Source organism: Panthera tigris, chromosome A2 (assembly GCF_018350195.1).
Source record: "Panthera tigris isolate Pti1 chromosome A2, P.tigris_Pti1_mat1.1, whole genome shotgun sequence".
Lineage (NCBI taxonomy): Eukaryota > Metazoa > Chordata > Mammalia > Carnivora > Felidae > Panthera > Panthera tigris.
The window spans coordinates 90,644,027-90,670,094 of NC_056661.1; the positions used below are offsets into that span (position 1 = coordinate 90,644,027).

Below are 26,068 nucleotides of genomic sequence, written 5' to 3' on the forward strand. Positions count from 1 at the left end.
TCTTAGGGAGAGAAAAGGCCAAGGGAAAAATTGCCACAATTTTAGACGAGTTTGAAAGCTGCTAGTACAGTGGACAAAACACCAGACTAAAAGGCTCTGCCAAATAGCAAGCAACTCCACTGTGACCACATCACTTCAGCTTCCCTGGCCTTCCTTTCTATGGCTATCAAATTATGGGTTTGGGCCAATTTCTAGGCTCTTTTTGCCTACAAAATTCTATGATTCAGTCTTTCATTAGGTTTATCCCATTTCTTAAGTTTCTAAAATAGGTCACATAGTATCTGTGTGTCTTTTTTTAGGCTGTCTTTATAATATATGTTGGAGACAACATTGTAGCTAATTTAACTTTTTGATTGGAAAAAGCATTCTCCTGATACCAACCGCCCCCCCCCAAAAATCTGGCTGTTGCACTATTACTCTAGCAAAACTACCCATATTTTAGTTTTAACTCAAACTTTAAAAACTGTCACACTAAACAGTACACTTCGAATATATTGTCAAAATTTCATACTCAGTTTTCCAGACATTTATCTCTAAAAACTGTTCCAATGAAATGGTTAGGGGCAGAGGAAAGCCTTGAGCAAATGAAAGAAAACAAATCCTTTATGAAAAATTGTATGAAATACTTAAAATTTAAATATTATCTAACATTGTAGTTTGGAACATACACATAATGCTGGCCTTGGGGGGACACATGGCAATATTTTCTTTGTGTACATCAAAGTCTTAAAACACACATTCAAAACCTGTACATGATTTATACAATCATAGTTTAAGCAGCAAAATACACATATTATTTTGAAGACAATTTTACAAATAGCTTTCCTGTCCCTCATGAGTTTCAGAGCAGGGGAACATAAATGTTAAGTATAATGAAAAATATGAAAATAAGCTCTTCCCACTTTGCCCCCTTTGTGTCTGAATGATGAACTTGTACTAGAATTTGAGTGGCTGTTTTCTCCATTCCTCAGTCCACAATCTGGTAGGAGACTAAACAGAACCAACCATAATATAGTTATGGAAAAAGGAAAAAGCCAGCAATGTGGATATACCATAAATGGAAACATTAGAGACAATAAATAGTCAAGAGTTTATTTAAAGAGTATCTCTGGGTGATAACCATCACAGGACATGACAAATACCCTCCATGTCCCTTAATTTCTGGATCAGAATGTTATCTTCAGTGTCTTTCTTTCTGGGTGTCCCTCTGTTTCCTTCAGTGCATGGGCTCGGGACCAGTCTGCATGGGTTCAAATCCTCATTACCATCTGAACGACCAGAGGCAATTTAAAGGTACGTAACCCTCTGGACACTTGACAGTTTCCTAATATGTCAAGTGTAGATAATAACCGTATCAATCTTATGTGCATGAAAGGAATAAAGGAGTCAATGCATGTAATGTACTAAGCACAGTGCCAAGCACATCTCAAATGCTTAATAAACATTAGCTTTAGTTATTGTAAATAATTCAGTCTTTTCTCAAGGCTTAAGTTTCCCACTCCTTCTACTCTTCCCTGTGTCCTATTCCAGAAGGTTTAACATTCCTTCCACTCAAATACTGCCAACCCTCTGTCCTTTTCTGTATGCCAAATTTACTCTTATTTCTTCAAATGCCTGGACGTCATTTACACTTGTACCCAACCGGTTACCTTAGACACAGCATATCTAAAATCGTAATTGTCTTTATCTGGTCTCACTTCCAGAGAATCATCAGCCTCATGAGGAAAATGAGAACTCATAGAATACTACAGAAATTCAGCAGTGCTTAAGCTTTGTTCACCACAGTGGTATGGCAGGACCAGAGAGTTCCCTAGGCCCAAATCATCAGAGATTTTCAGACAAAGGAAAATTCTAACTATAAGATTACGATGGATAGGAGTAGGGTGTCAAGAAATCAGGTACACAACAAAAAGAACAGGACAAAGGCCAGTGTCTGATAATCAGGACAAGGCATCAGGAGAAGACCCCTACAATGAGTTTATTGTAGCAGCAGAGAAGGATCTGCTCAAAGTTTTTAGAGCTATCTAATTAAATCCAATGTTTAGTGTAAAACAGCAAATCTAAGTCTCCTCTAGGCAAGAAATACTTCTTATCCAACAAGCAGGCTCTGTCTACCCCCATGGAGAGGTAGTGAGGTTCTACAGGGGGAAAGGCAAAAAGAAGAAAGGTCAGAGAGTGTCAGGGGTCCTAGGAGTTCGATACATTGACTCTCCCTCCAGAAACATCAGAGAGCTCATTTGCCCACATCTCTAGGACCAGCATCAAAACCTTAAATCTGTCCCCCCTAGATGATCTGATATCTGGAAATCCAAATCTGCAGATGAGCAGGTTAGTGACAGGGAACTGAGGGTCCCAGACTCAAAATTAAAGTAGAGATTGCATGCTGCCTTTGAGATGACATGGAAGGATATATAGCAGGGGAGTGGCAGTAATGGGTACTGATGAGAGAAGGTTATTAACTTATTTTTTACCTAATATTTATTTTAAAATAATTTTACTTGTTATACAGGACATGTTTATTTTGCGCATGAGAGAGGTACTATGCCAAACCTGGTTATACCTCCTCTTGGAAGTCTCCCATGATTCTTATATGTGGAGTTGAGTGCCCCTCCTCTCTTTTCCCAAGCATTTTGGACATCTCTGTATCACAGCACTAATCATATCCAACTACATTTGTTGGTTTGCTTGTCCATTCTTATCACTACACTAAATGTCTTGGGGGTTGGGAATGAATACTTAGGATGTGTACTATGACTGGCACAAGGAACACTTTAATGCAAATTTACTGACTGACTGAAGATGATAACCCCCTACTTAATTCCCCACCTCAGAGACTGGCAACCTCTTACTGGAATGAGAAAGTAAATGTTTTAGGCTTTGGGTATGATATAGTCTCTGCCATACCTATTCTACTGTACCAGTGTGGTGTGAAAGCAGCCACAGAAGAATGCAAATGAATGGGCATGGCTGTATTCTACTCAAACTTTACTTACAGATACTGCAATTTCAATATCATATAACTATCATGTGCCAAAAAACATTATTCTTTTGATTTTTTTTTCCAACGATTTAGTTCATAAGCAATATAAAGAGGCAACAATCCAGATTTGTCCAACAGGCCATACTTTGAGGACCCTTGCTTTTCTGGAAAGGCATGGCTAGTGGTCCACAGTTACCAAAGAAATGCTGCTGATAGGGACAATTATCCACATCTGTAACAGGTGCTGAGTAACTCTGGGTATGTCCCAAGCTTTAAACAATGATAAAAAATAAGCAAGTATCACAGAGTTCCATAAAGATGAAATGACATAGGGGCACCTGGATGGCTCAGTCAGCTGAGCGTCTGACTTCAGCTCGGGTCATGATCTCATAGTTCACGAGTCCGAGCCCCACGTCAGGCTCTGTGCTGACAGCTCAGAGCCTGGAGCCTGCTTCGGATTCTGTATCTCCCTCTCTCTCTGCCCGTCCCCTGCTAGAACTCTGTCTCTCTCTCAAATAAATAAATAAATAAATAAACCTTTAAAAATTAAAAAAAAAAAAGATGGAATAACATAAAGAACCACATCATCATGCAAATTATGTGGGTTCATTTGTGAGCAACATGGATTATTAGTTTACTGATGATGTTATAACAGTAATATTTGTTGAGAACTTTTTTATTACTAGGCCCTATTCTTTGAGACTTAAGTGATGAATCCATTAAATTCTCACAACCACTCCATGAAGTAGGTTCTACTGTTAGTAAACTTTTTTATAGATGAGGAAATTAAAGTATGAAGAAATCTCCCAAAGTTCAAAACTAAAAAAGGTTATAGGTGCGGAGTTTTACAGCCAGGCAGTCCAACTCCAGAAAGCCTGCTCTCTAACCCATGAATATTGTGCCTCTTAAAAGCCTGACAGAAGCATACTTCAAAGTTTTCCCAAGACTAGAAGAGTGAGCTAAATGGGAAGGATGAGCAAGGAATGCAATGTGAACTACAACCCCAACTGGAAACCATGTGATGCAGGCATCTATGAAGATGAAGTCCCAGTTACCAGCCCATGAGGTGTAGTAATGCAGGCATTCTCCAGCCTGGGAGACTCTGATCAGCATGCAGACACATGGGCCTATGAGGGAGCTAGGCTCCACAGCTGGACCACCACTGGGGAACTCATGCACGTGATGCAGTAACTTAAGTCACATTACTGTCCCTCTTAACCAGTCTACAGGAGGTCCAGGTAAAGCCAAGACATAGTAAGGATTAAGTACCTGCACTTAAAGAAATCAATTGTTTTTTTCATAAAGAGGTAATTACTATCTGGGTGATGGAGATACAGTGTATCAAAACATTAATGCAGTTTTTTAAAAAAGACCACTTTTTTAAAAACACAACTACATTACAGTAGTTGAGTTTGCTGTGACCTGTCAGAGTTCAGCTCTGTTAGCTCAGGCGGCCATTTAAGGATCTGCTCTTCCCAGACTGGGCCAAGCTTCAACAGTTAGTTTAATAGCTCAATATTTCGTTATAAATATACATGATATCAGCAGCTGTCCCTTTATGTAGTGCATGCAGGTGCACAGCATGATTAGTATGACACCTCCCACCCATATCGTTAGATCAATGTGTATGTCTGGACTTCATAAAAAAGTGAGTAGGATCAGAATGGGTACAGATGTACACATAAGGTCTGCTGGGCTACAAGAGTACTATAAGAATTGATTCTCCCACTGTATGGTGGTAAGAGAACGAACTCCAAAGACTACTGCCTAATACAGCATGCACAGGAATCAATAAATTTAGAGAGCACTGAGAACTTCCGTTGGGTAAATGGTAAAATAGAAAGGTGTCAATTCAAAGGTGGTATATCTTCTGGCAGGTCCTTCTGAATGCCATTTACATAATAATACATAATACATAAGAATTTTACATAGCTCAAACATACTATAAAATTTTCTGGCCCAACTCATTACCTGCATTCACAGAATTGAAGTAAGCCTGCCTCAGGGTAAACAGTGTGTTCTTCAGAATTACCAAGAAGGGGCTCCCAGGACTCCTGGACAGGTTCAAAAAATCCATAAATACCCCAAATTTGTATGAATATTTACATGCATATTTCTGGGGAAAGGATTTATAACATTCGTCAGAGACTTAAAGTTGAAAAAGCGGTACCACTATCGTCTCAAGTGTATTCTCAAACAGGTATTTTCAACATTTCTACCATTTGAGCACCACGAGGTTGTAAGTCTTTGGGAAGTTTAGTTTAAATCAATCAAGGCTTAACTAAAGGTGGCTTGGAATCTCAGAGCTGTCAACCAGTCCCTCCTCAATCAAGTATGAGTGTAAGAATGTGTGTGATTCCCAAATAATTTCAATAGTCCCTTCACTTTCCCACTCTCCTGGAGGTCTGTTTTAGATCTCTTTTCTTTATCAGCCAAATAGAACCCTTCCTATAGGAACTGTCTTGCTTCCTATTTCACTGAGAAAATTGAAATAATCACAAGAAACCTTCCACAAATTCTCACCTCCTCATCAACTCAGCTTTGGGTACTGTCATTCAAATGTTCTCTGTTCCCACCTATTACTGTGGATAAATTCATCTGTGCTCCTACCTAAAGCAAGCATTTCCTTTTGGGCATTAGATTCCCTCCTTTCTCAAGGATATCACTCAAATAAATCTCTTCCCTCTCTCTCAAGCATCACTTTCTCCTCTCTTTCGGATCATTTCCATTAGCATACAAACAAGCTATTATTTCTTCCGTCTTAAAACAGACACACACACACACACACACACACACACACACACACAACTTATCTTGGCCACATTTCTCCATTTTAGCATGTTTCCAAAGAGCCCAACCTGTGACAATACCCAAAATTAAGTTTCTGGTATTTACTGCTCAAAACACTACTCTCTCTCTCCACCCTCTGTATCTCAATGATAACTGCATCCAGTTCATCATGTTTCTCAGGCTAAAAATTTTAGAGTCATCCTGGACTCCTGTTTCTTATACCCATATCCAATATGTCAGAGAATCTCATAACTGATTTCTACTTATCATTCAAGGTCCAGATTAAGTAGTTCTTATACCTCTTCCAGAAACTTCCTGGCATCTTTCTGACTTTACAGAGCTCGGCCTTTTTTTTTTTTTTATGTATCTCTGCCAGCTCTTCCCAAGTGGATTCTAATGCTTGTGAATATTATCTTCTCAAACTCATTACCAATATGTACTATAGCTCAGGCCCTTCAATCTTCCACAGAACTAAACACATTAGTGCGTTTAGTAAGGGCTCCACAAACATCATTTTTAAGTGACTGATTTTCCTTCAAGCTTCCAATAAAATCAGTATCACAAACAATACTCACTTTCACCAGTTATGTTTAGATTAGTTAGGTTTCGTGAAATTCCTGCATTTGCAAAGCTATCCGTCATGTCTCCAAAAACCAGCATCATGAGAGGGAGTGCAGCTCCATGGATGATGGCGGCCATTGTTCCCACCAACATATATAACCTATCAAGCCAATTTGAATAGCGAAACTAAAAAAGAAAGAAAGAAAGAAAATGTAAAGAATAGGAACAATTAGCACAGTTTCATGAATGGTTTGCTCTACTTTCCAAATATATCCAAAATCCAGACATTTTTCAGACTAGTACTACTATCAACCTGGTCCAACATAAACTATTACAATAGACTAATTAGAAATGGGCATTTGAGGGCTGCCTGGGTGGCTGAGTCAGTTAAGCCTCAGATTCTTGATTTCAGTTTAGGTCATGATCTCCAAGTTCGTGGGATTGAGCCTCACAATGGGCCCTGCACTGACAGCATGGAGCCTGCTTAGGATTCTCCCTCTCTCTCTCTCTCTCTCTCTCTCTCTCTCTCTCTTTCTCTCTCTCTCTCTCTCTCTCCCTTTCTCTGCCCCTCCCCCCTTAAATTAAATAAATAAACTAAAAAAAAAAAAAAGAAATGAGCATTTGGCTCTTCTATTGAATTCTGACCTACTTCTTCATATTGGACTCATTCTGTCTTCTTTTCTCACATGAGGATTGATGAGAGGGATGGGACATTTTGGGAAACTATAAAAAGTCTTTAACGGTACAATAATAGAAATATGTATTGGGGCGCCTGGGTAGCTCAGTCAGTTAAGCATCCGACTTTGGCTCAGGTCATGATCTCACAGTTCGTGAGTTCAAGCCCCGCATTGGGCTCTATGCTGACAGCTCAGAGCCTGGAGCCTATTTCAGATTCTGTGATTCCCTCTCTCTCTCTGCCCCTCGCCCTCTCTCTCTCTCTCTCTCTCTCTCTCTCTCTCAAAAAATAAACATAAAAAAATAAATATGTATTTGTTGCTCTGCTTTCCAAGAATAGAAAACACTTCATCTCAAGATTTTTTTAACCAAAACAAATCTTGATTGCCAAAAGTTCCTGTGAGGACACCATTGAGGAAACATTTTGTTGCTTTATGAAAGTGGCTTGGGTTTAATATCTGCTGCAAAATGAAAGTAGCACAGATGTAAAATAATTTTAATACAATTAGGACTCGATAGTGAGAAGGAAGAGGAAAGGAAGAATCAGTTAAATGCATGCTTCCCCAAAAGAGATTCTGGCCATAAAAGATAGAATAAGGCCATAATGACTGACTAGTGCAGGTCTAAAAAGATAGAATATGGCCATAATGACTGACTAGTGCAGGTCTGCATAGTCTCTTTAATTATAGGCAAGTGAAAAATAAAGAAAGACTTCTCAGGGCGCCTGGGTGGGTCAGTCAGTTGAACAGCCAACTTAGGCTCAGGTCATGATGTCGTGGTTTGTGGGTTCAAGCCCAACAGGCTCTGGGCTGACAGCTCAGAGCCTGGAGCCTGCTTCGATTCTGTGTCTCCCTCTCTCTATCTGCCCCTCCCCTGCTTGTGCTCTGTCTCCCTCTAAAATAAATAAACATTAGAAAAAAAAAGACTTCTCTGTATCCAAAAAGTGATGACAAGAAGAAATAGTAACGGGACCTGGCTTGGGGCTCTAGGACAGTCCATTTGAAAAGCAATCAATACTTCTATACATTTAAGGAACTAGGTTAGGACTGAAAGAAAACCAAATGAAAGAAAACAGAAACAAAAACACAGACAGGATGAAGCCATCTGTAGGGGTTTTGAATAAACAGGCGGTTGTCCTATGGATTCATGACAGTCAGCAGGTTTATAACCTAGAGAGGAAACTGGGTAAAAAGTCAGAGGTCTAGGAAGGGAACATAAACCAAAACAAAGATCAATATCAGGCAACATAAAAGACACAGCAGCAGAAGTAAGGTTTTAGAATTTACACATACTTTACCAAAGAGACAGAAGCCAATCCTAAAGTTAGCTAAAAAGGAACTTCGAGTGGTAACAAATAAATAAGAACTAAATTGACAAGTGGAGAAATAAAGAGCAAAACAGTTCTTGGGAGTAGTGACTGGCAGTCCATAAAGCAGGGAAGAATTAGTGAAGCTGAGTTATAAAATCAGCAAAAATTCAAGTTTGGTGTAAGAAGAATGTCTAATATACACTTAGGTATTTGCATTTAATATTTTTCTAGCTGTTAAAAGTGTAATCAAGTAAGCTTAAGTTTGAAGTAATGACATATCCATAATCTATAACATTCCATAATCTAAAAACATTATCCTCTTTACAAATTTAAACAGCGAGAATATGTTTTTTTGGCATTTTTTTTCCTATTTCATTGAAACACAGGCTAAATTTTGTCATTACTTATTTTGTCTTAACGAAGCATTCATCCATCTCCTTAAAAAAAACACCTGGGGTTCCTAGGTAGTTCAGTTGGTTAAGCATCTGACTCTTGCTCTCAGCTCAGGTCATGACTGCAGGATTGTGGGATCGAGCCTCACATCAGGTTCTGTGCTGAGCATGGAGTCTGCTCGAGATTCTCTCTCCCTCTGCCCCTCTCCCCAGCTCTCTGAAAAAAAATACAGGGAATGCAAACAGGTGCAGCTGTTCTTGAAAACAGTGTGGAGGTTTTTCAAAAAATTAAAAGTAGAATTACCGTATGACCCAGCAATAGCAGTACTAGGAATTTATCCAAAGGGTATAGGAGTGCCGATTCATAGGGGCCCACGTACCCCAATGTTTATAGCAGTGCTTTCAACAATAGCCAAATTATGGAAAGAGCCCAATGTCCACCAACTCATGAATAGATAAAGAAGATGTAGTTTATATATACAACGGAATACTACTTGGCGATGAGAAAGAATGAAATACTGCCATTTGCAACAATATGGATAGAACTGGAGGGTATTATGTTAAATGAAATAAGCCAGAGAAAAACAAGTGTTATATGTTTTCACTCATATGTGGAATTTGAGAAACTTAACAGAAGACCATGGAGGAAGGGAAGGGGAAAAAAAAGTTTCAAACTGAGAGGGAGGCTCTTAAATAAAGAGAACTGAGGGTTGATGAGGCGTGTGGGAGAGGGGAAAATGGCTGATGGGCACTGAAGAGGGCACTTGTTGGGATGAGCACTGGGTATTGTATGTAAGTGATGAATCATGGGAATCTACCCTTGAAGCCAAGAGCACACTGTATATGCTATATATCAGCTAACGTGACAATACATTATACTGAAAAAATAAAGTAAGTAAACAATATTGGAGGTCCTTGGGAATCTCAGGAGAAGAACTCTGGGAAAAGATGGGGCCTCTTGCATTGTAGAGAGGGGCTTGAAATTGTACTAGTAGAAATGACCTTTTTTGTTACTCTAAAATGGTGAAATGGGAAAAATAAATAAATAAACACATTTACCAACTGTTTACTTTATGGCCTCTAGATTTTATGCCCTTCTTAGGAAGACCTTTTCCAACCTGCACTCATGTTCTCTTTTTGAAATTTTATGGTTTATGTTCAACTCCTTGATACATGCTAAATCTTTGGATTTAAATCTTTGAGGCACCAAAACGGAGAGGATGTGGCAGGAATCTAGCTTTTCTTTGCTAACAATTTGTCAGTGGACCCATGTTTTCTCCCTCTTCGTTTAAAATGTCACCTTTGCCAGAAAATAAAATGCCATATGTGAAAATACAAAACAAAATAAAAACAACAAACACACACACACAAATAAGGAGGAAGAGAGGGCAGAAGCCATTTATCTTCCCTTAGAGACTCTATAAAAGTGGGCAAAATATCAAATTCCTCAGTAGAGGAAGCAAAGATAACGGACACTCTCATCACCACTCCCATATGATATTTTACCTCCAAAACTAATGACTGGCCATAATAAAAACAAGAATAAATATAAATATTTACTCAATGCATACCCAATGACTAATAAAATCCAGATAAATACTAAAGGAGTAAGTCCTGCCTTCAGAGTGCTTAAAGAGAAGGAGTAAGGTGAAGCAAAAGAGTATGTGCAATCTACACTCTGCAAGCTGTGACAGCACAGCATACACAGTCAAGCAGACACAACACTGAGCAAATGGTCATTGCCTCCTTTGTGGAAAAGCCTCACAGAAGAGGTTATACTTCCTCCCAGCTTTCAAAGTTTAGCATGTGTTTAGAAGCAAGAAGAAAGGTATTCCAGCCAGAAAGTAGGCATAGCAGTATACTCAGAGGAGATTGGGGTGTGAGGTGTAGAAGCAGCAATAAAAAGCTGATTGCCTTCCACTGAGATAACCAGAAGAGGCAAGGGTTTGGAGGGAAGGAGCACAGAGAAATCTCATTTTGTGCTATCTGATTGCTCATCCTGAAAGAGCTATCCAAGAAGCACATGGAGAGAATTCAGAGTTTGCAACGCAGTTTTGTGATAGTAGCGTATGTAGCAGAAGTCATGGGAGTGGATAAGATCATCCAGGAAGAGAAAAAGAGTGACTGATATTAAGAAAAATTTGAAAATAAAGTAATAGAGACAGCATGTTGACTGTCCTTTTGATGATCTTGGGGCAAAAGGAAAAGCAAGAGAATGGACACCACAGGGGAATGTCACATTCCCTCTGGGCAACTATTTTGCAAAGTCTTACACATGTTTATAGGTAAATCAGTCAGGGAGATGACTGGTGAAAATACAGAAGGAAACTGAGATGGGGCAAAATCCTAAAGAACAAAGCAAACAAATGTTTCTTTGGAACCTGAGGAGAGGGATCATGGGTGGATGCTATAACTAATGGGTGAAACAAGATTTCCCATGATGTCCCAAGACAACTCATAGTTGTGAGGGGGCAGAGATCCATCTACAGTGGAAGAGTCCAGTCTGTCATCATCTTAACCAAGCGATCAAACCTAGCATTGTAGAAAAGGAAAAAACACTCTGACATTTGAGGTTTCCAGATGTGGTAAGACAAGAAGTACACAGCATCCCCTACACAATCTTCTTACCACAAACATTTAATGTGAATGTATTTAGACCTAACTTTCAGCACATTCAAAATGTAAGCCATGGAAGAACAAGTTAAATTATGCCATCAGGAAGCAATACCTCACCTCTAGAAGGTGAGGTATTCTACAGGACAACTAGTATAGTCTTTAAAGCATGTCAATATAGTTTTAAAAGAAGAGAAAACTTCTAGACTCAGAAGACACAATATCTAAATGTCATCACTGACTAGATCCTATTTTGAACAAATCAACTGTAAAAGACATTTTTTTTGGAGATAATTGGAAGTATTTGAATATGAACTAAACATTACATTAAGGAATTATGATTCATTTGTTAAATACGATCATTATGTTTTATAGAAAAATTTTGTGTAGGAACATTTTTGATATATGTAAACAATTACATATGAAATATCACAAAATCTATAACCTCAGGTGAAATGTGTGGTAAAATTTTAACAGTTGTTAGATACAGACAACGGCTATATGGGCCTGAATTTTACTGTTCTACCTTTCCATGTGTTTGAAAGTTTTCACAATAAAACTTGGTAAAGGGAGAATGGTTCTCAAATAGGCAAAGATATACCTGTTCAACTCAAACTAGAAGAAATGAGCTAAGAGTAAGCACAGATACAAACAAGTTTCCAAGGATAAGGACAAAGTTGACAGAGTTTAGAACCTCCTGTTTAGTTGGGACATGAGTCAAGATGTCTCAGGAAAAGGTGGTAAGATTTGAGGAAAGTGGTAAGTACAATAAGGCTAAGCAGGACAAAACCCTCAGTGAAATGTCTTAGCTCTGTCACTTACTAGGAAGGAGAGTTTGGGGAAAATAATCTCTTCATAATGCCTTGGTTTCTATATTTATAAAATGAAGAGAATATCATATATGCAGAAAAACTCACATAGCTGTTATGAAGATGAAAATGAGATTTAACTAAATAAATTTTTATTAAGAATACACTATGGTGGGGCGCCTGGGTGGCGCAGTCGGTTAAGCGTCCGACTTCAGCCAGGTCACGATCTCACGGTCCGTGAGTTCGAGCCCCGCGTCAGGCTCTGGGCTGATGGCTCAGAGCCTGGAGCCTGTTTCCGATTCTGTGTCTCCCTCTCTCTCTGTCCCTCCCCCGTTCATGCTCTGTCTCTCTCTGTCCCAAAAATAAACGTTGAAAAAAAAAAAAAAAAAAAAAGAATACACTATGGTGATATATAATATATTCAGGTACTGTTATTGGTTTAGGAAATGTAAAAATTAAAAAGACTTCAGTAGCTTACAGTGAAGGGGACAAAAAAAATAACATATCAGGAGAAATGTAACACAGAGGTATAAACTAATTATAATTGGAACCCTTTAAACACAAGGAAATGGAAAACATTTGGCTAGACATTGATAAGAAAGAGGGGGACAGGAAGCCATCAAAATCCTCGAGGAGAAAGCAGGCAAAAACCTCTTTGATCTTGGCCACAGCAACTTCTTACTCAACACGTCTCCAGAGGCAAGGGAAACAAAAGCAAAAATGAACTATTGGGACCTCCTCAAAATAAAAAGCTTCTGCACAGCAAAGGAAACAATCAGCAAAACTAAAAGGCAACCGACAGAATGGGAGAAGATATTTGCAAATGACATATCAGATAAAGGGTTAGTATCCAATATCTACAAAGAATTTATCAAACTCAACACCCAAAAAACAAATAATCCAGTGAAGAAATAGGCAAAAGACATGACTAGACACTTCTCTAAAGAAGACATCCAGATGGCCAACCGGCACATGCAAAAATGCTCAACATCACTCATCATCAGGGAAATACAAATCAAAACCACAAGGAGATACCACCTGACACCTGTCAGAATGGCTAACATTAATTAACAACTCAAGCAACAACAGATGTTGGCGAGAATGTGGAGAAAGAGGATCTCTTTTGCATTGTTGGTGGGAATGCAAGCTGGTGCAGCCACTCTGGAAAACAGTATGGAGATTTCTCAAAAAATTAAAAATAGAACTACCCTATGAACCAGCAACTGCACTACTAGGCATTTATCCAAGGGATACAGGTGTGCTGTTTCAAAGGGACACATGCACGCCCCTGTTTATAGCAGCACTCTCAACAATAGCCAAAATATGGAAAGAGCCCAAATGTCCATCAATGGATGAATGGATAAAGATGTGGTATATATATATACATATATATGTGTGTGTGTATATATATATATATATATATATATATGTATACATATATACACATACACACACAATGGAGTATTACTCAGCAATCAAAAAGAATGAAATCCTGCCATTTGCAACTACATGGATGGAACTGGAGGGTATTATACTAAGTGAAATCAGTCAGAGAAAGACAAATATCCTATGACTTCACTCATATGAGGACTTTAAGACACAGAACAGATGAACATAAGGGAAGGGAAGCAAGAATAATATAAAAACAGGGAGAGGGACAAAACATAAGAGACTCTTAAATATGGAGAACAAACAGAGGGTTACTAGAGGGGTTGTGGGAGGGGGGAATGGGCTAAATGAGTATGGGGCACTAAGGAATCTACTCCTGAAATCATTGTTGCACTATATGCTAACTATTTGGATGTAAATTACAAAAAAATTTTTTTAATTAAAAAAAAAGAAAGAAATAGGGGGGATGGTGAACCAGAACCACATAGAAGGAAGGCTGATACACAAAGAAGAAGAATAGTTTAGGTAATCAGCAGACCAGGTGGTTAACACGACTCTACCATGGTTGGAGAAGAAGTCAGTGAATCCATTCATTTATTCATTCATTCAACATTCAAAAGATATTTGTTAAGCAGCTAATAAGGGTCAGGTTTCTAGGTATTGGAAGTAACAGTGAATAAGACAAGCTACCTGTCCTCATATATATTCTAGTGCAAATAGTAAAATGAGGAAAAGATGTATTCAATATTCACTCAATATCTAACTAACTATTCTAGGTACTAGGAGTACCTAGGGAAGCAAACATAGAAAAATGCCTTCCTTCATAGAGCTTAGACCACAATGACAGGCAGGATCAGTTGGCTTAGACTGGCTGGTTAAAGACTGTCCCTCTGAGAAGGCAACATGTAAGCTGAGACCCAAATGACAGGAAGGATACAGTTAGTTACATGGTGATCTGGAGACAGAGCATTCTAGAAAGAAAGAGCAAATGCAAAGGTCCTGTGGTGAAGAGAAGGTTGGTACATCTCAAGGACCAAATAGAATTACCACTGTGACAAGAGCAGAGCACAGATTAGTCTGTGGTGCAGTCAGACATGTGCCAGAGGACAGATTACACAGGGCCTTTACAGCTTGATAAGGGAGTCTGGGTTTTACTCTAAACTTCCCAGCTAAGTGCAAAGGAAAGGCACGAACGGAGGTGATTGGATGTGTCTACTATGTGTAGAATAGCTTTTAGAAGAGCAGAAATGGAGTAAGGGGACCAGCAATAGAAAGTGGTTGAGAAAGCAAACCCTTGACCAGGTATAGAAGGTGGAATAATGCCTTCTCCTCATGGACATAAAATAATGCCTGAGATTAACTTAATCTCAGGAAACTGTGAATTGTTTCTTCACATGATGAAAGGGACTTTGCAGATGTTAAGGGTCTCAAGATGGGGTGATTATCCTGCATTATCCAATTAGACCAAATGTAATGACACGGGTCCTTAACAAGAGAGAGCCAGGTGGCTCAGACTCAGTAGCAGGAAAACAGATGACTGAAGAGGTTGGAGGGATGCAGTAAGAGACCATTAGCCTAGGAATGCATGCAGCTTCCTGAAGCTTGCTGAGAAGGGGAGGGAAACAGATCCAGCCCTGCTGACACCTTGATTTTAGCTCAGTGAGACTTCTGGGCCCAGAACTGTGAGGTAATAAATTTTTGTTGCTTTAAAAAGCTACTAAATTAATGGTATTTTGTTACAATAACAACAGGAAATGAGTACACAAAGTCAAAAAAGAAGGATAACAAAGAGAAAAGGCTAAGCTAGAAGGAATCAAAAGTTGAGGTTGAAGACTGATACCTTTGAGTTTATAGCTTCTTAGATGGGAGTCCACCCAGATGATAAACCCCAGGTCCTTGTTCACAAGTGTAATTTACTGAAGTAGAGTAGGAGTGAAGGTTGTTGGAGCTGAAAGGTCAAAGAATGCTGAGCCTAGGAGTCATTATTAAGGTTGCCCAAAGAGAAGAATAATGAGAGCATAGTTGAGAGCATAATGAGTGAAGTAGAAGCAATTAAATACCAACGTCCTCAATGGAGAAGCAAAAGTAACTAGAAATTAGTAAAGGAAACCACTGCAAATAGATAAAGATACTAAAACTTTAGAGAATGGAGCTCAATTGAGAAAGAAGTTTTGCATGAAAACAATTTGGAAATGTCTGTATGAAAGCACAAAAATGCCAACACCATCACTGAGCTGGGACAAGGGATTAATGAATTCTAATTTCACAGGCAGAGATGACACAAGAAAAAAAAAGAGCTAGGAGAAAAATCAGCAGACTGTGGCATCATAGAAGCAAAGAGAAAAAAGAAAATGGTAGATAATGTCAAGCACTACTTAAAAGTCAAGATGGAATCAAGACAGGTCTACTGAATTTGATGAGTGGCAGAGACAGAAGCCAAGTTATAATGTCTAACGAAGTGACTGCAAGGTGAAACTTAAGTAAAGGCAGCTCCTGTATGTGAAGCAAGCAAGAGGGGAGGTGGCTTGAAAGATGGCATTAATGAAACTTAAAGACACCTCACATATAAATGCCAATGGGATAGACCCAGTTAAGAGGCAGAGACTGTAGATACAGAAGAGAAAGGATGATGATGATGATGATGATGATGATGATGGTATTAATAATAATAGCAGTAGTTATATATAAGGTCCATGAGAAGGCAGAGGATTTGGGAGCCAAAGTACAAATGAGTGATTAGTTTTAATAACCAGATTCTTCCTCTGTTATATTAGGAGGGAAGGAAGAGGGATATGATCCAGGTAGGGATATGCTTGCAGATTAGGAGAGATGGGCTGAGGAACTTCTGTCAGATGGCTTCCATTCTGTTTGTGAAATAAAAGTAGAGGCCATCCACCAAAGGGGGAAAGGGAGAAGTGGGAAACGTGAAAAGAGTAGAGGACTGACAGAGTCAAGAGAAGAGGAGAAATAGGAGTTCAGTTGGGAATATACCCTGTTGTGAGGTTTGCTACAGCAACAATTAAATGAAGGAGTTCAGGCACCAGTGATTTTGCTCAGGCTTTGTGTAACAAATGACAAGCGGAAGGAAGATTATTGTTTGGGCAAGAGAAAGGGCTGATGGGAAAGTGATGGGTCAATGGACCAAATATCCAGAGAGAACAGTGAGCAGATTGGAAAGAAAGGAGATGGCTCACTAATTTAAGCTGTGGCTTCAATCAATCACTTTGGAGGTATGACAGTTTCAAATAACAATAAAATTCAGGATGTGAGTGTACAAACAGATGGCTGCGGAGGGGAGCAGGGAGAAAGAAACAGATTACTGCACCTGTGAAGGTCGAGGAGCAGATATCCAGAACACCATAAAAGTCACCCGAGATAGTAGGAGCTCTGGGAGTGGAAAGAGAGACACTGAGCCTGGTGGTAAAATCTTCAAAGACTGAGGAGTGACCAGGTGGTCAGAGGATAATAGAACTTTTCAACTCCAGGCAGGTAAAAGTTTAACTGGCCACAAGCTGTCATAAATGATTAAAGTTGTTAAAAGCTCTAGGTTGAGTAAGCAAATCTGGGGGCAAATTTTGGACCTGCCCCCTTACTAGCTACGTAAATCTGTGAGTTTGAATGCATTACTCAACTTCTCTGAGTCTGTTTCATCATGTAGTGTAAGAATAATACAAGTTCCTATGTCATTGAGTCACTGTGGGGATTAAGTTAGATAACAAATGTGGAGTGCTTAACAAATCCCTGGCACAGAGGAAGCAATAGACAGATAATAGCAATAATCTGTTTTGAAAGAAATGAATTCTTTGATATGATCCATGAAGTAGAATGCTCAGAGTTGAGCCTGCTGCACAATCCTGACAACAGTATGTAATCTTTAAGCAGTGCTTTGTATTGGCCCTACGACCCCACTTGTATGTTTCCTGCCTTTATTTCCATCTGTCTCATTTCTTTGTTTGCTTTAGATTTTATTCTACTTTTGTGTTTCTTGTTCTGTTGAAACAAGGCCTGATATATATATTTAGAAAATAAAAGCTAGGGGGCACCTGGGTGGCCCAGTCGGTTAAGTGTTGGACTTCAGCTCAGGTCATGATCTCATGGTTCGTGAGTTCGAGCCCGGCATTGGCCTCTGTGCTGACAGCTCAGAGCCTGGAGCCTGCTTTGGATTCTGTGTCTTCCTCTCTCTCTGTTCCTCCCCCCACTCATGCTCTCTATCTCAAAAATAAATAAACATAAAAAAAAAACTTAAATAAAAGCTAGTAGGAACACTTGAATATTCTTTACCCCTTTTTCATCACCTTCTCAAGACTGCTAAAAAGTCTCATAGTAGAAAGAAGTTAAAATTCCGAGCCTGAGACTTGCTGTTTAGAAAGACCTGTGTTCAAGGTTGTCCCTTGGTGGGCATCTAGAAATTGGATTTGGGGTGGATTGACATCACCTAATTGATAAAAGTGACCAAATTATTTGTACAACAATGTGCTTTATGTCAAATACCTGCCTTCCTTCTATGAGTCTGGAATTCTGGTATACGTTATGCCTACGTGATCAGCTCCCAGTATAAACTCTGGGTGCTAAGTTTCTAATGAGCTTGTCTGATGGCCTTTCACACTTATCACCATTCATTGCTGGGGAAGTTAAGTGTGACTCCACTGGGAGAGGACTCCAGGAGCTTGTGCCTGGTTTCTCCTGGAATTCTGCCTCCCTCTTTCCTTTTCCCAATGTTGATTTTGCTTTGTATTCTTTTGCCATAATAAATCTTAGCCATGAGTATCATGAGTATGACAATATGCTAAGTCCTGAGAGACCTCACAGTGAATCATCAAACCTGAGGTTCTTGGGGAGCCCTGACACACGAGTTTTTGTCTTAGCTGATAATACCAGCACTATACTGTTAAACTTTCTGAATGTGTCCTCAGGTCAATAGATTTTACGTACAAGTTCAGTTTTCTACATCAACTCTTCAGGAAAAAGACACAAGGAAAAGCCACATAAACTTAGAACATGAACTTCACAGGTTTCAATTCTGGTCCCGCTATGTATCAAGTGGGCAAGCTAATATGTCTGGCTCAGTTTCTTCACCTGTCAAATTAGAATAATAATAGTACCTATCTCCAAGGGAGTTGCAATGATTAAATGAGTTCTATATAGAGTACTTAGACCGAACACATGGCATATAGTGCTTTATGTGTGTTATTATTCCCTCGCATTAAAAATCTAGATTTTTATTCTTTTGTGGCTTAATTATATTGATACTGTTACCTCCAAGTATTAGATATGTCACATTTTCTGAAACAAGGCTTTAAAAAATTTAAGCTACAAATAATAAAAACTAAACTACAAAAGACAGAAATGCTTTGGTCTTGAAATGATAAAATTGAAATTAAATCTTGGGAATAAACCCTACTTTAACATTAAAGCTTCTTTTAATACATAAGAATGAAATATAAAACAAAATCTGTCCCTTGGTCACATGAGTAGTCTTCTTGAGAATGAGTAGTCATTCTTGAGAGTGAACATATAGTCTCATTCCTCTAAAATTTCAAAGATTGTACAGATCTGTAGCCAGATCAACTGTAGTGTAAGAGGATGATCATGTAAGATAACCACAGAGTCCGCAGTGCCAAAGTGAGGCAACTATTTTTTCCTGCCTGTAACTATTATATTTAATTTACTAGTATCCATTTTACAAGATAGCCTATCCCTCCCCCACCACTGACATTTCAAAAATGTCTCGTGTGTTCTAACTGAATTATAAAGTATGTACTCACTGCTGGACTTAATTGGTTCAGTAGTGTTCCAGGTTCTTAGGAAAGAGAAAAAGCAGAATCCAAGTAGAGAAAGACCATCAACCAGCCCCACCTATAATATCCCTGTCTTATTCCAAATCTGATTAAACAAAAGGTTCTAAGCAACCGCCGTGCAACCACAAAATGAGATGAAGAATTATATAAAGGATTTCAAGTTTGAGATAAGTTATTGAGCACAGAGGAATAATGACATGTACTAGTAATAAATAAAGCATAGTAATAAATTATGCATTGCTGACTTCTATTTTTTCATACCTGGGACTTTGACCTCAAACCTGCCAGAATATGAGTCACTAATGACAAGGAACCTTGTTTCCTATTAGAACCACACTCCGTGTGGCTCGATCTAGATGGCTGAGATCATCACTGGGCTTACATAAATAAGTGCTTACCTGAATAAATCACTGGCAATTTGCAGAATATTGGCAGAATACCAAACAATTGGCAGAATACCAAAATATAGGCCAAGAAGAGTAGCTACTGAGAATCCATTTACGTGGCAGATTATGATCAGCATTCCCCCTGAAAACAAGCTAAATTAAACCTATTCATTTTACCTCTCCATTAACATACTCTCTAAGAAAATATTATACCAGATGAAATATCTCTAGTCTAGGTAAGAAAAAGTCAAATTTCCAAAGCATTTTGAACAGTAAATAAGTTCAAACTCACCATTGCAAGTGTACTGACAGTTGGTTTCTTTTCTTTCTTCTCTTTTTTACTGAAAAACAGAAACAGAATTGCACAAAGGCCTTAAAATTATGTAAATTTTTAAAATGACCAAATTAACATGGATCCTATATTTTTTTAAATTAATGTTTTTATTTTTATTTTTAAGAGAGAGAGAGAGAGAGACAGAGTATGAGCAAGGAAGAGGCAGAGAGAGTGAGGGAGACACAGAATCCAAAGCAGGCTCCAGGCTCTGAGCTGTCAGCACAGAACCCGACATGGGGCTCGAACTCACAAACCATGAGAGCATGACCTGAGCCAAAGTCAGATGCTTAGCCAACTGAGCCACCCAGGTGCCCCACAGATCCTGTATTTAATAGCAAACAGGACAAAGAAAACATGTCTATATTATTCCATAAAAATATACATTAATAGTATGATCCCACTTATGAACTTTAAAAACGTTTACATGTATCTGAGAAATCTAGACATGTGGTTATCACTGGGTATTGAGATTTCTATCAAAATATTTTCTTCTTTGTGCCTTTGATATTTCCTAATTTTCTATGATGAATACACAGACACATAACTTTTTCAATGAGAAAAATAATGCTGAAAAAAGAAAGCTTCCTGTTTTTATTCTACAGACAGTCTCCGAATTACAATGGTTTAACTTTAGCACAGCAAGAAAGTGTTATGCATTCATTAGAAACTACACTTCCAACACTGGATTTGGATCTCTTCCCTGGGCTAGCAACATGCAGTACAGTACTCTCTAGTGATGCTGGGCGGCCACAGTGACCTACAGCTCCCAGGCAGCCATGCAATCAATCACAAGGGTAAACAACCCATACACTTAAAACCGTCCTGTAACCATACAACCACTCTGTCTTTCAGTACAGTACTCGATAAGTTACATGGGATATTTAACACTTTATTATAAAATAGGCTTTGTGTTAGATAATTTTGCTCAAGTATAGGCTAAGGTAAAGATTCTAAGCAAGTTTAAAGCAGGTTAGGCTAAACTATGATGTTCAGTACGTTAGATGCCTTAAAGGCATTTTCAACTTTAATGGTATTTTTAACTTAGGATGGGGTTATGGGGATATAAGTTAAGGAAGATGTGTAACTAGAAAATCAGTCATCCTGTCCAGAGTTAATTCCCTTAATTATCATCTAAGTAATTCTAGCAGTTGATATCCTATCTATGTACTACCTAGATATTATCCTTAATCATTCCCTCTACTAATGGAGAGTAGTGGCAATCAGATGCTGGGCATAAACAAACCTAAGAAGAAAGGTAATTAAATCACTCTCTATGAGCTAATCTAATTCTGAAAGGATCTCTGGAGCCTTAAATGTACCATTACAACAATAAATTCAATCCAGAAAAGCTATGGTAAAAAAAAAAAGGGGGGGGGGGTCTGTCAACTGTCAGAAAGCTGTCCTCAGGAATAAGAAGGCTAATTACTATTTTGAGCCCAAATTCAAATTAACTGTAACCTTTTTCTACTCTGTTTTAACTGCCACCTATAGCATGAAAGTAAACCAATCAAAAGCAGTACATATTTTCATATGTACAAATGAAAGACTATTTGAGAGAAAATCACATTTTTATACAGATTTTCAAGTTCAAAAGTAAATTCATCTTTGTCTTTGTTCTTTATGCTAAGTGAGGTCAAAGAATTGAAGAGACTTCTAAGGAAAAAAAAATCCACAGCTTACCCCATATTTGGCTTTAAAGTGATGTTAGACGGACATGAAAACACACAAAATACACAAACATAAGTCTTCAGATTTGGTCCCACCCTATTCCCAGTAAAGCATGGTTTCAGTATCTCTGGAACCAGGATGAGAGGAAAAAAATAGTCACACATAATTGAATTTTAGCTCCAGCCTTTTTATTTATTTTTTCATTCTCTAAAACTGTTGCTACTCTGAAGAATTTATAATGTTCCAGATGCTGGCTAAGTAAACACTTCCCATACACAATCTCATTTAATCTTATCTCAATCTCTTCAAGGCAGGCACATTTTTGTCGTTCTGTCAGAGCCGAGAAAACTGTAGGTGAAGAGAGTTCATGAACTTGCTCAAGGTCACACAGCTGCAATAAAGCCAAGTTTAAGCGGAAAAGTCTATCCCCCAAACACCAAGCTATTCAGTGCAACCTCAGGCTTCTGAGATACCACTTTATATAGAAATGCACTTCCACATTGATCTCTCATCCCTATAGATTATTCATTTATCCCCATCAGCTTGAAACGCAGTGTTTACAAAAGGCAAGTTGCTTATTAAACCTTTACAAATACACAGATTCCAAATGACATTATCATCCAAGCATTATATATACTAGCAAAGCCATGTGCTTCTTTATAATTCCAATTTAGAACACAGAGTTAAAAGAAAAAAACTCATAGAAAAAAAAGATCAGCTTTGTGGTTATCAGAGGCGGTGGGAGGTAGGGAACAGATGGAAGTTGATCCAAAGACACAAAGATAAAGAAGTCCCAGGGATGTAATGTACAACATGATGAGTACAGTTAACATGAGTATATGATGAATGCCTTATGATATATGTGAAAGTCGTTGAGAGTAGATCCTAAGAGTTCTCACCGCAAGCAGAAAAAATTTTGTTTTTTTTCTTTTTATTTTACGTGTATGACAGATGTTAACTAAATGTACTGTGATAATCATTTCACAGTGTATGTAAGTCACACCATTACGCTGTATACCTTAAGCTTATATAGTGTTGTATGTCAATTGTATCTCAATAAACCTGGAAGAAAACATATAGTTATATTAAGAACATATTAAAATCAATGATGATGGGCATGGTTTAATAAGAATTACTTAAGTAAAAAAAAAAACAATTTTTTTTGTTTAAAAAGTCTGTAGGCCATGATAAGAACCAATAATAAAAATGAAGGTATGTTCAGGCTCCAACAAATTTCTTTACTATTTCTTTCCACATACCCTCAATACTTCTTATGCCAATACTCCTGTTTGTGTATTAAGGACACAGTTCTTTAAGAGATGTAGTAAAACAAAAATTAAAAACAAAAACGGAAATATCTTTCTTCCACTCCATGGAGTCTTTTTCCTTTTGTGTATATGGAATTTTTTATTATGAAACTTTTCAAATAGAACAATTAAAAGAATACTAATAATGACTACCCATACAAGATCCACCTAGATTCAACAATTGTTAACATTTTGACCATATGTTCTTTATTTACATAAGTATATATTATCATTATTAATATTTTGCTGAGTCATTTGAAAGTAAGTTGCAAACATCATGGCACTTCACATATTTTCCCACCATTTTCACTTTTCAGAAAATTAACAGCACTTCGGCTATCATCTAATATCCAATCTACAAACTGCCCAAGGGTGTTTTCTATAGGTTTTTCCTTTTTTTGATTTTGAACTCAGATATAATCAAGGTTCGCACATTACACTGGGTGGTTTTTCCTCTTTAGTCTCTTTTTTTAAGTCTAGAAGTCCTTCTGCCCCCTCTCCCCACATTGACTTTTTGTAGTAACAGATGTCATATAGAATGTCCCACATCTTGAATACGTCAGTTTCAAACTGAGTCCAAACTGCGATGTGCAGTAAGCATAAAATACACAGATTTGAATATGTAGTATGAAAAAGAGAATGCAAACTATATCAATAATTCTGATCACATATAGAACTAATATCTTAGACATAAAATTTAAAGTGCCTAGGCTCTTTAAAATATACTTTTCAAAATTAATTTCACTTGTTTCTTCTTATGTTCTTAATGCTGCTACTAGAAAATTAACAATTACAAATGTGGCTCACATTATATTTCTGTTGGACAGCAACAGTCTAGAAGCTTGATAGGATTCAGTCTAAATGTTTTTGCAAACATACTTCCTGGGTGGTGTCATGTCACTAATACAGGATTCTACCAGGTCTGATTACATGGTTAAGATCGCTAACTGCAAAAAACCTCTCCACTGAAAATCCCCCACTTTCCTTTTTTCCAATTACAAAAAACTGGGGAGAATTCTTAGACAAAACTTTTCTCTGAGTCATTTACAATCCCGAACAATCTTTGCCTGAATCAACTATAACAATGCAGGTTCCAATATGATAGCTGGAATTCTGTGAAGTGAAGAACATTCCGTTATTCTCACTACCTCTCCCACCTTTTTATCTTTCTCTTGTATACGGTATTTCATACCCCAGCACAGTGAAGCCAGCTCCTGTGTCTTTTTTTGACAATTCCACTGAACAACATACTTACTCCAGGCTCACTCTGCATCTCCCTGCATCCCACACATGGGGGTACAGATTCCATTTAGTGAGCAATGGTATTTAGAAACCAAGATCTGGCACGAAGGTACTCACTCCTACTGTCCCTTTCAGTGGACAGAAAGTGAACTATTTTAAAATTCATGAGTTCATATTGAAGTTTCCAGTTCAAATTTAACATTTTCTAAAAACTTACTTGATGTCCATATTTGTATTTCTTTTCTTCCACACTGAAAAGTTTGGTGCCTAATAATATTACTGTATTTACTAATTTATTTTATTTTACCATTTTTATTACAATTGACAACTACCAATGAACCTACTGAGCAAAGTTTAAAACTTCCTGCTTAGACAGCGCACTGTGAGCGAAAATCAACAGCTAAATGCAGTTTTGGCCTTTGGTCCCGTCTGCCATGCCACAAACATGAAATGTTTACGTGACCGGGATGTTTACGGTTTACCAGAAGCGTGAGACTAGACCACGAGGCAGAGCACACGCAGCACCATGTTCGGGTGCGTCGTGGCGGGTAGAGCAGAGTTCCTAAAACACAGAAAAGGATGCGAAAGCACTGGCGTGTGTGGAGCCGCAAGACTGAGAAGCTCACCGAGGCCGTGGGAGGATGTAAACGTTGTCCTCAACCCAGCCGGCGAACTTCTGCAGAAAACCCCCTTGCGTTTAAGGTTAAAAAATATCATCGCCACCATCAACTCTTCAGTTATTACAGAGCCGGAGGCTAGAAACAAATCTCCCAAATCTCAAGCCATCTAAACTGTGAAAGCGAAACAAACTGGCTACCTTTTTCCGCCCATTTTCCAGAACTTCTTCTCTGCTCTTCCATTGCTGCCTCCTTCAAGATCCATCGCGACCTGAGGAGAAACCACAGGCCCCGAGTCAGATGCGGAAACCGCAGGAAGCGGAGGGGACACTCCGCGAGAGCGGCTGGAGGGCTGGGGCGCATCGCGGCCTTTGCCCGACGCCTTCGCGGCTGCGTCTGTCCGTCCCATCTGCCCTCGGGCGCGGTGATGCTTCTCCCGGCTCCGGCCACGGGCTCAGACTCCCGCTTCCCGCACCGCGCCCCCTCTACGCGCGCTCGGGCCGCAGAACCCAGCGCGCGTGGGGAGCGCAGAAAACGCGGGCGGGGGGGGGCTGGGGTGCCTCAGGAGCTCCGCGGGGGACTCTAGTGCTCACCTCGCTTGCCCTCCACTCCCCCCGCGGACTTGCTAAGAGGAATGGCCCCCTCTCTCCTCTCCGAAGTCTTCCTCCCACGGGGGACCAAGCTCAGGAAATTGGAGAGCCCGAGCCTTCCCTGCGAACTTGTCCCCATCTAGCCCTCAGCTTCGCGCGTCCCTACCTCGGGCTATCTTTCGGAACTTCGACCGAGATGTTGATTTTTGAAAGAAGAGATTCAGATTTTAAAGCAAAGACCCGGCGGATGCGAGCAGCGGCCCCAGCTTCCTAGAGCCGGGAGGAGCCGCTGCTCGTATGCACCCGGTTTCCTGCGTCCCAGGGAGTGAGGCGAGAGGTGCAGCCCACAACCCGGCGCTCCTCGTGCCCAGCCAATCAGCCTCACCGATCCGGGTCGCTCCCGGGCCCTCTGGCGTGAATGCTGATTGCGCGAGTTATGAAACAGGTTGGATTTGCAGGAGGTGTGTCCTCCTTTCTGTTGCCCCTCAGCATAAGAGTCAGGAGACAAACACTTATCGGCTGAATCACTGGGGACTGGTACCTCTATAGAGTCATGTCTCTACATGTCCACATCACGCTCCATATCCGTGGAATTATACACATATATA

At 39.2% G+C, this 26,068-nt stretch overlaps 1 protein-coding gene across 2 annotated transcripts in view; it reads right to left on the reverse strand.

Annotated features, from left to right (window-relative positions):
- ABCB1 (ATP binding cassette subfamily B member 1) overlaps window positions 1–25,771 on the reverse strand; it is a 208,364-nt gene extending 182,593 nt beyond the window's left edge. For both annotated transcript variants that reach the window (XM_042965581.1, XM_007076760.3), the window contains exons 1-4: window positions 25,627–25,771; window positions 25,071–25,141; window positions 19,995–20,043; window positions 6,346–6,517 (exon numbers count right to left, since the gene is read on the reverse strand). In XM_042965581.1, coding sequence (XP_042821515.1) covers window positions 6,346–6,517; window positions 19,995–20,043; window positions 25,071–25,135 — 286 coding nt within the window. In that variant the 5' untranslated portion in view covers window positions 25,136–25,141; window positions 25,627–25,771. The remainder of the gene's footprint in view (window positions 1–6,345; window positions 6,518–19,994; window positions 20,044–25,070; window positions 25,142–25,626) is intronic.
- Window positions 25,772–26,068: the final 297 nt, after the last annotated feature.